Source organism: Crocodylus porosus, unplaced genomic scaffold (assembly GCF_001723895.1).
Source record: "Crocodylus porosus isolate Cpor-Errol unplaced genomic scaffold, CroPor_comp1, whole genome shotgun sequence".
Lineage (NCBI taxonomy): Eukaryota > Metazoa > Chordata > Crocodylia > Crocodylidae > Crocodylus > Crocodylus porosus.
This window is the reverse complement of record NW_017728948.1, coordinates 44,198,856-44,214,855: the sequence shown is the minus strand read 5'-3', so window position 1 is coordinate 44,214,855 and position 16,000 is coordinate 44,198,856. Positions and strand designations below refer to the sequence as shown.

Genomic DNA, 16,000 nt, shown 5'->3' with positions numbered 1-16,000 from the left:
TCCTTTTAAGGTACAAGTCCTGTGCAATGGATAATGTGGGCTAATTTTTTCAGCCAGTTAGACCATTTGCAACTTTAGCAAAATCAGATGCACAGGACTTCCCATAGAAAACTCTTTACCTCAGCAGAATGAAACAGCTACAAGCATGTGAATACTGGAAGCTGAAAGTTAATGACTGCCTGCTAACCAAACTTACACTCCCTGGGAGTTGTCTTAGTCCCCAGGTGCACTCAGCATCTTACTGTCCAAAGGAAAACAAATTCTTGAAAAATACCTTGGCCCGGAGACTCTCTCGCCGTTTGTGCTGGGAGCAAAGCAAACACCAGCCTTGGAGTCGCACAGAAAATACACAGTCTTAGCCAAACTATACAGCTGCAAATCCTAAGATCTCAACTAGGTTCTTAACACAATTAGAAAAGTTTTATGTCTAATATTCCTTAATTATTTAAAAATCACACTATGAAATTGGACAAACTTAATTTTTTAGTTTCAGAACTATTACGGAGACAGCTATGTTTTTGTTCCAAGATATAAATGCGCAAACAAATTCAGGCATCAATAAATTTTTTATTGCTTTTCTGTTTAAAAAGCCAGTGTATGAATAATGGCACCAAGCTGGCCAAACACAACATTGTTGAGCAGTCAAACAGTAAGAGGTCCAATGGTGTCGAGATTTCAAAAATGTGAAGTATGAGCTTCAGTACAGTTTCTCAATTAAGACCAGAATTTAAGAAGTAAATGGATTTGTAATATCTGCCTTGTATGGCATTACTAGACAACCATGGAGTGGATTTCTGATAACAAGACATATCTGAGATATTACAGAAGACAATCTAAGACTTAGAAATAAAAGAGCAATTTTTTCCTTTGATTTACATGGAAGTACTTGATCTATATATGTTATAGCATTTAGGATGCACCAGAGATTTACATGAAGATTTTTTAAAAATCTTCTTCCACAATGTGGATTAAAGAAAAATATGCTCTTCTTCAAAGAGACTGAGTTTAGGAAAGTCATATCTCAAATATAAATCTCCACTATACCAGCATTTTGATATCTACCACACTGTGTTTAGAGATGAAATACACTTATGGTACTATTTGCTCTCATTCTTTAGAAACCAAAAAACTGAATATTCTTGGATACTATTGCACTTTTGGTTGAAACAGTAGTGCTTTAATTGGCCTCCAAACTACTTTCATTGTAATAACGAAAAAAGTCAGAGCTTTTGAACACGTAATCTTACTTAAAAGACGCATTGTAAGGAGACCAAATGAGATTTGAATTCAAACTTCAGCACAACATCCTTTATGAAGCAATTTAAGTATGCCTGGCATAAAATCAAGCTCTGGAGTACCTCCACCATTTCAGGAAAAAAAGTCCTAATGCAGAAAAGAACGGGTGGGTACAGAGTGCCAGATGAAATGAAAAAATCAGTGGGTGTTAGTTTCCCAGCAAGAGGATGTCTTGCATCACACAGCAGATCAGGAGTAAATAAAAAAAACAAAAAAACCACTTAATAAGGTCTGAAGATAAATCCTATACAATGCTGTAAGAGAGAGACTCACCAAGACATTGTCAGTGTAAGCAAAATTTACTTAACAGGCATTGTCTGTTAAGTAAAATGCGGTTGTCTTCAGCAATACATTTTTCAAATAATGTCTATCAACAGTACCGAAACAATGGGTGTTAAAACAAAAATGTATTAAAACAATGTTTCTGAAAACAGATTGCAGAAACCCTACAATTAGTTGTAGCTAAGTACAATGAAGTTAATTTCTCTAGCAAACACTAAGTTAACACTTCAAGTACCAGAAAGCAGTTATTAGAGGCCTAAATGAGGTGGTTATTGGAAACCAGCCCAGCTGCACGGGATTACACTGTCGGAAGGGTATCAAGTCCGATCACAAATCTATCTGTGAACACTACTAATGTTGCAATCCCAATAAGGCAGAAGAGTCAGTTCAGAAGTTTTGACTGCTGCAATTCTTCAGCCTTTTACAGTGCATGCTATTTAACGCGGAGTTGTTTAAATGTAAAATGGAATACACGGGAACAACATGAAGCACTTAGGTTTATAAGCACTTATGGAAGAGTCCATGACTGCAGATCTTTACAGTGTATTGCCTATGAGTGCAGAGTTATTTAGTGAAAGAGAAGTTTCTCCTGCCCATTCTTATATTGCATTGTATAATCCATAATAATCCACAAGTGTCTATAAATTAACAAGCAAGAGCCTTCTCCCTGAGAAACATGTTTCTCATGTTTATTCAGTCACCACTCCCATCTTTCACTTGGCTATGGTAAGGCCTGGACAAGGCAGAGAAGAGAATATAAAATCCCAATGGTGACATTACAAAACAGTTTTTCCCTTTGTCTTTGTTGAACTTGTCTGCTCCATTACAACTGCAGCTGTCAGTTGGCATCCATGTGATCTTGCCTAGTAAGTAAAGGCTTTCCACTTGGACTGCCTATCTGTCTGCGCAGCTCTTTCACTGTCTGCAGCAAAGCTTCACGCTCTACCTCTAAAGCAAGAATAGATTGCTTCAACTTGCCCTCGTTGTTCAGCAAATTCTCCACCATAGCTTCTAAGTTTTGGATTTTTCCATTTGCCACCTTCAAAATAAAAAGAAAACAAGAATTCCCTTAAAAACAATAAAAATAAATACTAAAGCTCATCTCTTTCCCTCCAGGCTTCAAATTACTTTTAAAGGTTCCAGGTTAACTTTAAACACACATTTTCTAATAAAGCAAAAACCAACAAATATGGAGAGCAGAATTTGGTTTCACTAAGTGACACTTACATTTTTTATGTGACTAGTAATCACTGGATGACATTCTGCGACTCACATAAGGAACTGAGTCTCGCCTCAGTGCCTTAAGCAACTATGTTTTGCCCTAGGCAACTAAGTTTGTCCCTAATGCACACACTCAGAAGTGGTTCAATACCACCCCAAAGGTTTCTAACAGCACTTATGCTACACAGAAGTCCTAGGCAAGCCTCCAAAATATTAGATGGCCAAACACCATAACCAGAAACTGTCTGATCCTGCACTGAGACAGTGGTGGTAGTGTTGTGAAGGCATCGACCCAGGACAAGGGAAACGCAAGTTCTTGGGCTCCTGACAGGATCTGTGCTTTAACCTCTCACATCACGGGACAGCTTTCCAGTCACAAGGCCTAGCAAAGCCTTCCTGTTGTGACTCAGCAACTGGGCAGACAAGAACAAATGGATTCTGTGGTTCAGGCAAGTGGCTGCTACTGCAGCAGGGGAGGTGAACTCTTGCCTCCAATAGTATTTATGAATTTTTCATTACAGTCATTAGACAAACTGGCCCAGCTGCACTAGAGGCAGAGAGGAGGCTTTTTTACATGCTGCACCAGCTTAAACCAATTCAGATGGCTTAAACCTCCAAATGATGTGCCACAACTACTACTGTGTGCATCTTGGCCTTCCTTTCCACTGCAGCGGTACTGCAGAACTTCAGGTGTCTCGCATGACATGAAGAAATTTAACCAGTTTGTGCCAAGGAGGTCCTCTCATCTGGCTTTTCCTACGGGTGAGCAATCTCAGGTCGCTCCAAAAGCAAGGTTAGTTTCTTGGATGTAACAGGTAAAAGAATCAGAACTGTCTTGGTTTTGGCAGATCAGAAGATCTCACATCACTGGCCTGAGTCTTGTCTGATCTCGCATAGGATAGGCATGCAGTATTCCCTCCTACTGTTCATGGAATCAGGGAAGCAACAACTTGGGATGGAAGACTCCAGAAATCTGACACCTTTGTTGTGGGTCTCCATGGAGCAACCCTTGTTGCAGCAAACATCCTGACGAATGGAACCTTGGACCTCCTGCTCATGATTCAATACACCTGTCTGCACAAGGGGTTCACCACACTGTACATGAAGGCCAGTATCTCCAGATCAGAGGCAGGGGTCATAGTTTCATAGTTTCTATGGTTGGAAGGGACCTGAGCAGATCATTGAGTCTGACTCCCGGCCATGGCAGGAAAGAGTACTGGGGTCAAATGACCCCAGCAAGGTGTACATCTAGCCTCCTCTTAAAGACCTCTCTGGTAGGAGCCAGCACCACTTCTCTTGGAAGTTGATTCCAGATCCTAGATGCCCTGACCGTGAAGTAGCGCCTGCTGATATCTAGCCTAAACCTACCCTCTGCCAGCTTGTGACCGTTATTCCTGGTCACTCCTGGTAGTGCTCAGGGGAACAGGGACTCCCCCAATGCCCGCTGGTCCCCCCTGACTAGTTTGTAAATGGTCACTAGATCCCCCCCTCAGCTTTCTCTTGTGGAGGCTGAACAGGTTCAGGTCCCTTAGCCTCTCCTCGGAGGACTGCCCTGCTGCCCCCGATCATGCCAGTGGCCTCCTCTGGACCCTCTCCATGTTGTGCACATCCCTCTTGAAGTGCAGCACCCAGAACTGGAGGCAGTACTCCAACTGCGGCCTGACCAGTGTCATGTAGAGGGGGAGTATCACCTCCTTGAACCTGCTTGAGATGCATCTGTGAATTTTGATGCATGAATCACAGTCTGATTGCTTTCTGACACGTGGAAATCCTGTCCTTTGTTGCTGATGTAAAATATAACTACTATATGATCTTCATCTTCTGTAAACATGTAATTGTCCTAAAATGTGTGGCATGGCTCCCACTGTGGCACAGCGCGTGCTGGAGCTGGTATTTCTGTGTGGGAAGGGGCAATCCATCCATCTGGCCCATGGAGCAGTCTTGCACCACTCATCCAGTCCGCAATGCCAAATAAGTTTGACACCCCTGATTTAGGTACTTACTTACCCCTGGGTAAGTACGACTTCAGATATATCGTCTCCTGCTCCTCACTGGGATTTCCAGTGGCCTCGTCAAGTTTAGACATCTGTCTGGTCCCAAACCAGCCAGATGAAATTCAACAAGGACAAGTACAAAGACCTAAACTAGAGGCATAATAATTTCATGCACAAATTTAGACTTGGGAATGATTAGCTAAACTGCAATACTGCAAAGAACCTGGTGGTTACAGTGGACCATAAACTAATACCAGCCAAGAGTGTGCTCTTGCTGAAAAAAAAATCCAAGAGCATACTGAATTGTATTAGCAGGAGTGTCTCCTGCAAAGCAAGGAAAGTGATTCTTCTGCACTATATAGCATGGGTGAGGCCTCATCTGGAGTACTGTGTCCAGTTTTGGTCCATGCACTTCAAGAAGTATGTGGACAGATTAGAAAGGGTCCAGAGCAAAAATGATTAGAAGCCTGGGAAGTATGACTTATGAGGAAAGGCTGAAAGAACTAAAATAATTTAGTCTGGGGAAGAGAAAACTGAGGGGGCAGAGAGGGGGGAAAATTTGATATCAGTCTTCATATACCCAAAGGGCAATTACAAAGAGGATGGTGATGGACTTATATGTAGCTGTAGGGCACAGGAGCAGGAGCAATAGCCTCAAACTGCAGCAGAGGAAATTTAGGTTGGAATTTAGAAATATTTTTTTTTTACTATTATGGCCCCTAATATGATACACTTAAGACATGATTAACTTGTCATGATTAACTTGTTAATCATGTCATAAGTATTGATCTGTCCACATGTTCATTTAATTAACAGCATGATAAAACCAGGAATAAGTGGCAAAGTTATTACACAAAATATGGGTAATAACATTGTCACTTTTTTTATCATGCATGTATGGTCAGGTACTACCATTCACTCTGGAGGCTGGGAATACGAGCCAGCTGATTGAGGGTCCCAGCTAAGGCAGCACAGTGAGCTCCCCTAGCTAGAAGACCTGATCAGTTGATAGAGCTCTCAGCTGTGGGAATGCAGGGTGCTTCTGGCCACAGCTGGAAGCTCTGAACATTGATGGGGTTTCCTACCACTGGAGCACATGGTACAAACTCTCATGATACTTGTGTGTTTTATGGGTACTGTTGTCAAAAAGTATCCAATCTTGAGCACATGGGGCTGTGTGCGCACCAGTACTGGGATGTACATGTGGACATGTGACAATTCTGTCTACCAAGAACAGCCCTTTCTGTGTTTAGTCCATGCCCAGTAGTTACAGTTAGCCAATCTGAGCAAGATTTGAATAACAACCTACAAATGAAAAGCTTGTATCCTATCATCTGCCAATGTGACATCATTTTCTCAAATATGTGCCTTCATTATTGGCAGAGAAGACAATCTAAATAAAAGGTACTGCCCATTACCTACATTGTATTGCCATCCTCCAACTTCAGTTTATGTTAACTGTGTTCACAGAAACGGTACTGTTTTTGTAACTCAAAAAGAAAGATGATACTCAGAAGAACAGCCCTTTTGCAGAGCACATGTACCACCTCTGAAACACTGCCTATATTATACCACGAAGGGAAAGTCATGAAGTAGTGATCAAAATGATTATAGACCGTATGTATTTTTAGCCTTCTCCAGGTACTAATTATTCTTAAATGAGTTGAGAACCTGATGTGACCAACTGACTTTTTATAATCTCCTCCCCAGACAAACATTAGAAGATTAAATACACGTAGGTTCATCTGGTGTAATAAGACTTAAGATGTATACCTACTTATCTCAATTAGGTCTTATCCAAGATCTGAATGAGGCCCATGCACCTCCAACATGATGGTCTCTTCTGAAAGTTTGAACAAACCATCATGTCAATTGCTCATCAGTTAGGAAATAAAAACTGTACCTGTAGCTCCTCCAGGAGATCAAAGTTCTGTTTCCGCAGGTTACCGTTGGCCTTTTCCAACTTATCCATTCTCTGATTGTCGTTCAGAGATGAATCTATCAGCTCATCCTGAAGAACATGGTATTCCACTTCATAAGCTTGCAACTGCTTGGCAATATCCATTTCAAACACCTGTTAAATATAAAAATAGTAGTAGCTGCTATATGGATCAAGGACCTAACACAAAAATATTGCTTTTTTTCCCCCCCGATGCATCATTATGTACAAAAAGATTTCAGATATTGGAATTCTGCCTAATTGCCCCATAGTTTTAAGTCACTGAGATCCAGTGAATAAAAAACAGGTGGAAGTCATACTGGAGTTTCAATTTCAAACTCTACTACTGACCTTCTGTATGAGCTTGAAAAAGTCAACTATGCCAAAATTTTCAGGAAGCAGACAATATTTTGGGGGATTAAACTTTTAGGTACCAAACTTAAATGTTTCATTTTAGGTCACCAAAAACCAGGGTCAAAATTAGGCAACACTGTTGCAAAACTACAAGCAAAAAAGCTGTGCCACAGGACCATATAATTAACATTTTGGGTAACACTTATACACTGTCAAAAAGCTACAACTGCTAAGCATTATCCATGTGGCAAAGTATCTGCTCTACAGCATTTTTACAGACAAAAGGTAAATTCTATCATTACTTAAAAGATTTAAAGGACAATCGTACCATAACAAAGCAGACTGGTATAATTAATTATCAGCTATTAGTCAGTGTCAATGCACTTTCCTTCATACAAGACAAATTTTGAGAGAGTACCTGCTCTGGAAACCTTACATTTTAAAAGCAAACAAATAAAGCTAGGCAGGCCAAGAGAGATCCAAAGGAAACATTTTCCTGTCTGTGGGTTTGTCAACTATCTGTTTTCAAATTTCCTGGGAAAGCTAAGCCTTAGAGAGAATGACTCTAAAGCCCTTCAACCAGTTGTGTCCCTGAATGCACTGAAGAGACTACATGAAAAAAAAAGTATCAGTCATTAAAACAATGGAAAACTAAATTCCGTTCACCTAATAAAAATGCAATAGGATATACCCTAAATACAGAAATTAAGCAGCTTTTCCTTAACTGCTTGCATCATATCTCTTTTGGAAATAAGCCAAAAAATCCGTCTCCACCTGAGATACTGACTGAAGTAACCAAAAATATTGCTTGTTTTCAGTTGTTTTTGACCACAAGTTCACAGTTCTAGAAGGGACGTAGTTTAAAGAAACGATTTGTAAAGCTATTGTAAGAATCTCAGAATTTCTGATGCTTGTTTATTACCCAGACCACAAAAGTTCTTTCATGTTGATTGGGCTTCTAAACAGTCAAAGTCTTGATTTTCAAACACAATTTAGGTTTAAGAACCAACTAAAACATACCTGCAGAATTCATACAGGTTGGCTTCTACAGCCAGCCTTTGAAATTTAGCAACTTGGTTAGTTCCTGTCGTAAACTCTGCACATCAACTGTGTCCCTAGGAGGAGAGGCTCTTCCGATCTGGGGAGATAAGAGGGAGTCTTTGCTGTCACATTCACAGAATTCAAATCTGAATGGAAAGAACACGGTAAATCAAAAGTTTAAACTGAAAGCTAATAAACTCTGGGCATGTTATGGCTTGAATCCACAGACTACACCTACAGAAGATAGGAGGAACAGGAGGATGGGGATTAATCCAATAGCCTATGAGCTGCCAGGCTGGTGAAACAGCTGCTCTCTCCAGCAGCAGCCATGATCAAAGCAGAGAAGCTCCTGTCCCCAGCTGGCTTCTACCTGCCTGGTGTGACACCAGAGCACTTTGGAACAGCTATCTGAATAGCTCTTTACTGCTCAGAGCCAAGAGATTTCCTCATCTCACTCAGGTCTGATGTTTCTCTAAATTTCCCAGGTTCTGCCCTTGATATTAAGTCTCAGGAACAATTCCAATTTGTTGGTGTGCTTCAAAGAAGCTTTTCCCCCCAAGAAACTGAAGGACACCCCTAAGGAAGCTCTGAGATGGGCATGTTTCTCCACAGAGAGAAAACCCCCCTGTGACTGTCAACTGACTCCCACTCCTCTCTACTCCCCAAATCTCTTCCTTTAAAGCAGTGGTCTCCAACCTTGCTTTAGTAGATCACCTTTGGCATTTAAAAGCAGCCAAGACCTACCCCTCCTGCATCACCCAGCAGGTAAGTCTGCAGGGAGGGAAGGGGGCACAGATTGAGGCAGAGGGAGAAAAATTATTTGGGGGCATGCCTCCCCAGCAGGTAAGTCTGTGGGGGGAAGGGGAAAGGGCTGTGGGGAGGCAGGGCAGATCGAGGTCCCGGCCCTAGCCCCATTTCCGCTCTCACCACTGGGGCCTCGATCTGCCCCCACCTCCCAATGGTGGGGACGAAAGGAGTAGGGCTGGAGCAGGGGCAGGACCTGCAAAGCCAGGGCGTGGGGCAGAGCTGTGAGCGGCTCATCTGGGGGCCGTGGGAGCATGTGCCCCAAGATCTGCTCACCGGCTGAGCCAGCCGACACTTCGGGCTGGAGCATGCCAGGCAGCACTGGGGCTATGCAGGCACCTGTAGCCCCCCCAAAGCCCGCCCTTCCAGCACCTCCCGGCCCAAGTGAAGTCCAGACCACCACGAGGAGCACGGCGCTGCCTTCCAGCACTACCCCCCCCCGCCCACAATGCAGATTCCGGGGTGGATTTCCCCAGGTGTGCCTGCAAACAGGGATCCCTGTTTAAGTCTACTCTCCATGCTTGCGGGCATGTGCAGGGAAATACCTTGCAGTGGATTTTCCTGATCTCCAACATGGAGACCCCATTTGCAGATGTGCCCCAAGTCAGGTTGGGCAATCAGGGGTGTCTACAGACATCCCTAAGTGTGCAATCAGCTGACTGTATTTCACTGAAGATATCTGTGTTCAGGACTCCATATTCAGCAGTCAGATGCATGTTCCCTGAAAGGTTTAAGCAGTGATTAAGCACTGTTCATGAGGCTCTTGCAAACTAATTTTTGCTTCTGAAACTGCTAGTGGAGCATTGGATTCTCTGCAGTATGATAAGTCCAGTCATGCTTTCAGCTCACATTGCTGCCTATCCTGTGGAAGGTACTATGTATTGTTGTGACTGATATAAAAGTCAGTGAGAGTTGGTAAAAAAAAAATGGAACTGTAATTTTAATAAAAGGCTATACAGAATGACCTCAGTCATATAAACAGATGCTTGGGTTTTGTATAAGTAGCATATTTTCAAACACAAAACTTCCTTAACATATTTTAAACTAATAGTAGTAAACTAGTCTCACTTTTTTTTTTCTGATCTTACAAAAAATCCCGCACATTGCTGCTAATAACCTCTATTCAATTGTTTCTATTGATAATTACTTAATGTTCAGATATTCATACCTGGCTAATGGTCTTTTCCATCTGTACTAAGCCTAATTTTGGGAGAGTGGTTTTAATGAAATCAACAATAGTTTCTAAGTTCTCGTGTTGCAGAGTCAAGGGTTTGTGGCTTCCCAAAAGACTTAAGGCCACCTTAAATATGACTTCTGTTCCTTGGAGAAAGAGCATATCTGCAAAAACAAAGGAAAATCAGACTTACATAAAACAAGCACATCTTTTACTAAAAAATAATACAGCAGTAAAAATTCTTAAGTCTAAAAACTTTTCTACTACAGATCAAAAGGCCTAAAGTATTTTGCCAAAATGCAATTTTGTAAATATGTTTTCTATTTAAATATTTTTAATGTTTTTCTTATCTAGCTCCCTTATTAAATAAGAAAACTGAAGTTTAGCAAAAAATTTACACTAAAAAAGAAAAAAAAAATTTGATGTATTCATTCAAGACTATCAATGAATAAATAGCTTAAACAGTATAATGTACATATGGGATGGTTTGATGGATTTTGATGCTGCAAAGTTAGGCATACTGCATGACTATTATTGTTAAATAAATGCCAACAGAAGACTTCGCTAGCATTTGCCCTGGTCAGTATGGACAAGGAACTGGACACAAATTTAAGCTATGTACAAATTAGACTATGCAGTTATCTTGAACAGTGTTACTCTTTTGTGATATTATGTTAAATGTTTGTGGGATGGGCATTAGAACACCAGGAAGTAGCACATGGAGGCAGCAGAATTTGTTATTCAGCTGTCAGCTCTGAGCTTGAATGGGATTTCAATCAGAATGCTATTTAAAGAGTTTCACTAAAAACAGGAGTATCTGAATATATAATTAAAGGAGTGGCTCTAGCTCTTCTTCAGTTTTATTTCTCACTTATTGGAGACATTTCTCAGCACTGCATTAGAAAATACACTGGTAGCTTAGTTAAAGAAATCAGTTCTTAATATACGCAGCTGAAAACCATATCCAAATAAACCATGTTATTAAGCACTTGCATACTGTATCTCAAAATCTCCCAAATATATGCTGAGCATTCATGCTGCAGGTGGTCCCATAATGACACCACTCTGGCAGATATTCAACACTGAAGCCACAGCATCTAACTACCTTTCAACAGAACTTCCTTTCTTTTCTTCCTTTTTCCTCATTTTCTTTACAAACTGCCTACAATATAGCATGAGTCTGCAGACAGGATATACATGAAAGCAGCCCTGCAGTAGCTAACAAGACCACTTACAATCCATCTACCCAAAACAGAACAAACAACAATTTTCATCTAAAGACTCTTGCCACTAGGTTTCAGAATCCATTAATTTATAAAAGGGACTTTCATACTGGGTGCAGCATCCATCATATTACATCAAGTTACTGAGGGAAGTTCTTGATGACTGTTTTTTAGTCCAGGTTTGCCAATTACTACAGATACTTATACTTGTACACAGGCCTCCTCTCCCTTTCCCCTCTATTTGAAGATACGAGTGAAACTGTGAATAAGTAGTATTGAAATTTGTAGCAATAAGCAAAAGATGACATGGCTAAACAGAGGATTAAGAGTTCACGATCAAAAAAAAGAAAATGATCAGTAAGAGAAAATGTTAGAGTCAGAAACACCAGCCTCTCTGATTCAGCAAAGAACCAAGAAATCACAGGCAGCTACATTTCTCTTTAAAAACACCCTTTCTTTTTCTTTCTTTCCTTCTTTTCAAGTCTGCATCAGAATGAAAGCTTCTCCTTCAATTCTTTGCATTAACCTGAAACCACAACTCACTTCACTCCTTTTTGTCTCTGAGAAGAGATAAAGCATGAAGCACACACTATAACTAAACATCAAGACTATTTCTCTATAAGCATCTGAAAAACAGCGAAAAGGGTTCTGCTTCTAATTAGACATGTTCTCCAATGGAGAGTGTACAACTGTCTTGCCTGTCTAACGAAACTGTTAAAAAATTTGGGAAACTGTTCCATATGTAAAGCTACAAGTACTATTACAGAGGACACCAAGTTAGAATCAGGAAACATGAAGTGAAAAGTAGAGCCTGATTAGTTTTAAGTAAAGAGCAAGGCACTTACATAACCTGACATCTACCCTATGAAGATTAACTCAAGGTGACCTATACATTTTTATTGAATTAAGTGGGATGATTATATATATATCTGGAATCCTTTGCTCACATATAAAATATCAACAAGTTAACAAAGGCCTATTTGTTTTCAGAGCTTATCCAGTCTGAGGGATTGCTGTAAATGGGCTGCATGCCAGTGACAGTGCAATGAAGGCATCTCAATTAACGTCAAAATGACTGGCAGGCTTCAGGATTTAAAATAAAGTTTTATCTACAATCTTGGAATAGAATAAACATTATTTTTCTGTCTCCTCTGCTACTAAGTAAATAGGTTTTAGAGAACATATCTTTGCCATGCAGCACTCTCCTCAGAAGCACTGAAACAAAAACAAGTGCTTTCCTGCCGTAAAAGCACAACACAACCTTGTAAGTCCAAGTCCTTCCTCCTGCTATAACCTGTGGTTTGGACTACAACTTTCAGAAGACAGCTGGCCCTGAACACCACTTCATACCACAGTGATTGAATTTCAGGTGTCAGGGGTCAAAAGATTTCATGGGCTATAAAAATCAAAGGATGGCGTGTCAATCTGCCTAGTTGGTCTGCAGTTGAGATACTGGAATTCAACATGGTTTCTCTCTCAAGTGCTCTGATAACTGAAGAATAAATACTGGCTTGCCCAGTTGTGCAACATCATACAACCAGTTGCACGGAAACTGCCTGTTTCCTAGCAGGATTCACAGTATTGCCAACTCCACCAAATCAAAAATTAGGTAGAAGACATGGCAAGGTGTACTGTAAAGACTAACTTGTTCAGAGAAGAAAAGGCTTTTGTAATCTACAGCCTGCTTGGCCAGATGCTATGACACAGTCCGTTCATAGCATCTGATAACTTTGGTGATTGTTTTCTCATGCTTCTGAACAGTTAGTCTATCCTGCTAACACCACCTACAATAGCCACCACCCTATTCTGCCTTCTGCCTAACTTTAGACTAACATGGTTAACCACATCTCTCCAATCAAAAATTGTAAGCAAAACCCCAAAATTATAATATTAGCTTAAAGACAATGTTTGTTAAATCCGAGGTTTCTATTTTTCTAAGCCTCTAGTATAAATCAGGGTGGGAAACTTTCATTTTTAAAAACAGTAAGTTCAAGATTTTTGCTTCATTGCATGCTTTTGGAGTTGCTGTTTTAAGAAACCCCCAAAACTGAGAGACTTAAAACTACAAAACTTGCTAATAGTGGGCTAGAGCTGCTGAAGGGTTGGGGCGGGGGGGGAGGGGGGAAGTTTTCTGAGGTTTCTCAGTTCTCATCAAACACTAATTCCATGAAAGTCATTTACATATCTACACCTTCTGTTTTGCAAATCTTTGCTTTGTAAAGTTTTCTAATGCTACATTGACACACAAAACACATGACAAACTAATTTGTAGGAAGAACCATTATTAATGTACTAGGCTGGTTTATTTAAAAAAGACACATTTGTACATTGCCTGCAACCAACTAGCTCATTGGTAATAAAAAAACCCCACACTAATACATGTGACAATACAATTAATTACTGAAGACTGAAAAGAGGGACGCTGACTATAAATGCAGTGCATGGTATTTGCACCTTCATTTTGTTCTTCAACAGAATTATCATAGGCTTGACATTTACCAGTGTGCAGCAAACCTATTTAAAATATAACCATGTGTTGTGAAAAGCTTCTGTGCTCTCTATGGCTATCTGTATATTGAAAGGGCAACAAATATAGAGCTTATTCTATCTAATCTAGGCCATCATTATCACTGTGTTTTCTTCCAATGCTATTTCTGGTGTTTACTTAAACAGGAACAGGAACAGACTAACTAGTTCCTGAAATAAAGATTTACTGTTTGCCTTTATACTGAAAGAATCCACAATTTAAAAAGTCAGGAAAGTGGCAATTTGAATGCATGGGTAAATTATTGGTCCTTATGTAACTGACTCCTCATGCATTTATTAAGATGGGAAGCGAAAATGAGTAGAAGCATATAATACCTTTATAAAAAACAGCTGAAAGAGATTTGGATTGTATAGCTTAGTGAGAAGACAAATAGTAAGAAAGAACATGATAAAGGTAGACAAAATGACAAACTGTAGACAATATAATTTGAGAAGTTCAATCAGCATTGCAAAATAAAAGAATAAGAGGACATGCAATGAAACAGAATGGCATAAAAAATTAAGTCATAAAAGAAAATAAATACCTCTTCACGTAACACATTTGGTCCCTGGAATTCATTGCTATGAGAGATTACTGCGGGCTACTTCCTCAAAAGGATTTGAAAAAAGGTTTTTTATTTAAAAAAATGTTTTTTGCAACTATCTAGTTGGTTTAATAAAATATATTGCTTCTACCAAGAGTTCTGACTGCTTTGGAAAAAGTGAACAGTTACAGGCAATTCTTTCAAATTCTAATTCATGGTCATTTTTGAAAATTTTACTTTTGGTTAGAATAGAAGATTCAATCTTAAGGGCAGTAGCCTGTCTTTAAGAATACAAAGAGGCATTACATTTAGATCAAACATACCAGGGTTAAGTTGTTCTAAATGCCCGATCATGAAGATGTTCAGAGGGCTTAAATTGCCCAAAAATGGTGCACCCAATATATGTTAGTTTACCTGAAAAAGTGCACTAACTTAGCTCAGGTTAACTCAGTCTTGATCTAAGAAAGCGTTAACCCAAGCTCACAAACACCTGTACGCATTTACAGTGCATTTACAGTGCAGCCCTGGGGCTGGGAAAGCACAACTGCTCACCCCAGCCCAAAAGCTGCACACTCCCAACCCGGACTGGGCTCCCAGAACCTCCGCCCCCCCACCAACCGCCATCTACGGACCTGCCAGCCTCCCCGGATCCCGCCAAGCTCTCCTTCCCTGCAAACTCTCTAGCCCACCCCCCGATCCCACCTGCCTCACCCCCTACCCCAAGTTCCTTTCATCAGGTTATTGGGTCCCCCGTGTGGCTCCTGGAAGCAGTGAACAGCTGCATGTATAGCTCCTGGTCTATGTTTAGGTAGCTTAAAATTAGCTACATAAATGTTGACCGGGTGAGGAAAATGACTGTAGGCACCCTAATTAAATGAGTTTTTGCAAACAGCTCTCTCTATGAGGACCAATTCCATAACCATGACTGCAAGATTTTTTTTTACCACACTTGCTGAAGCAACTGGCACTGACCCCATTAGAGATAAGAACACCAGAGTACATGGACTACAGCTTTTACAGAAATTCCTGTATTCCCCAAGTGATGCTTGGATTACATCTCTCTACAAGTCAAAGCTAAAATATTACCAGAGTTTACTGTACTGCTTCCTGTCCCTTCCCATCCAACTTCTTTCTTTCTCCTAAACATGAAAGCAATTAATCTGAGTGCAGTAAACTATTCAAGTTGTGTCTTAACTTTTGGGCAATACTGAGGTGTCTCTCTTGCCTAACTACAGTTCTTCTAGGTATGATCTAAACCAGGGGTAGGCAACTTTTTTTGGCCAGAGTGCTGAAAACCACCACAATGCCTACTCTCGGTGTCAGAGTGCCGGCATGGCAGAAAAACAAAATGAGGGCAAGGGGTACCTGGCAGGATGCCCTGCTTGTGCCCCTTGCCCCCCACCCAAAGCCCCTGCCCCACAGACTGAGCTCTGTGGCTGCCAGCTGCTACCCTGGTTCTGGATAGCTGCTGGAGCCCAGGCTGTTCCCAGCAGGGCTTGCAGCGCCCCAGCTGCCTGCTGGGAGCAGCCCAGGATCCCAGCTGGCAGCAGCTACCCAGAGCTGGGGCTGTCTGCAGCTGGGAGGCTCCAAACAGCTGTGCC

At 40.9% G+C, this 16,000-nt stretch overlaps 1 protein-coding gene across 9 annotated transcripts in view; it reads right to left on the bottom strand.

The window, feature by feature from the left end:
• Nucleotides 1-464: 464 nt before the first annotated feature.
• The window catches only part of TBC1D1 (TBC1 domain family member 1), a 178,849-nt gene continuing 163,313 nt past the window's right edge, over nucleotides 465-16,000 (bottom strand). For all 9 annotated transcript variants that reach the window (XM_019552947.1, XM_019552951.1, XM_019552950.1 and 6 more), the window contains 3 exons: nucleotides 10,100-10,269; nucleotides 6,697-6,867; nucleotides 465-2,617 (listed from right to left, as the gene is read on the bottom strand). In XM_019552947.1, coding sequence (XP_019408492.1) covers nucleotides 2,417-2,617; nucleotides 6,697-6,867; nucleotides 10,100-10,269 — 542 coding nt within the window. In that variant the 3' untranslated portion in view covers nucleotides 465-2,416. The remainder of the gene's footprint in view (nucleotides 2,618-6,696; nucleotides 6,868-10,099; nucleotides 10,270-16,000) is intronic.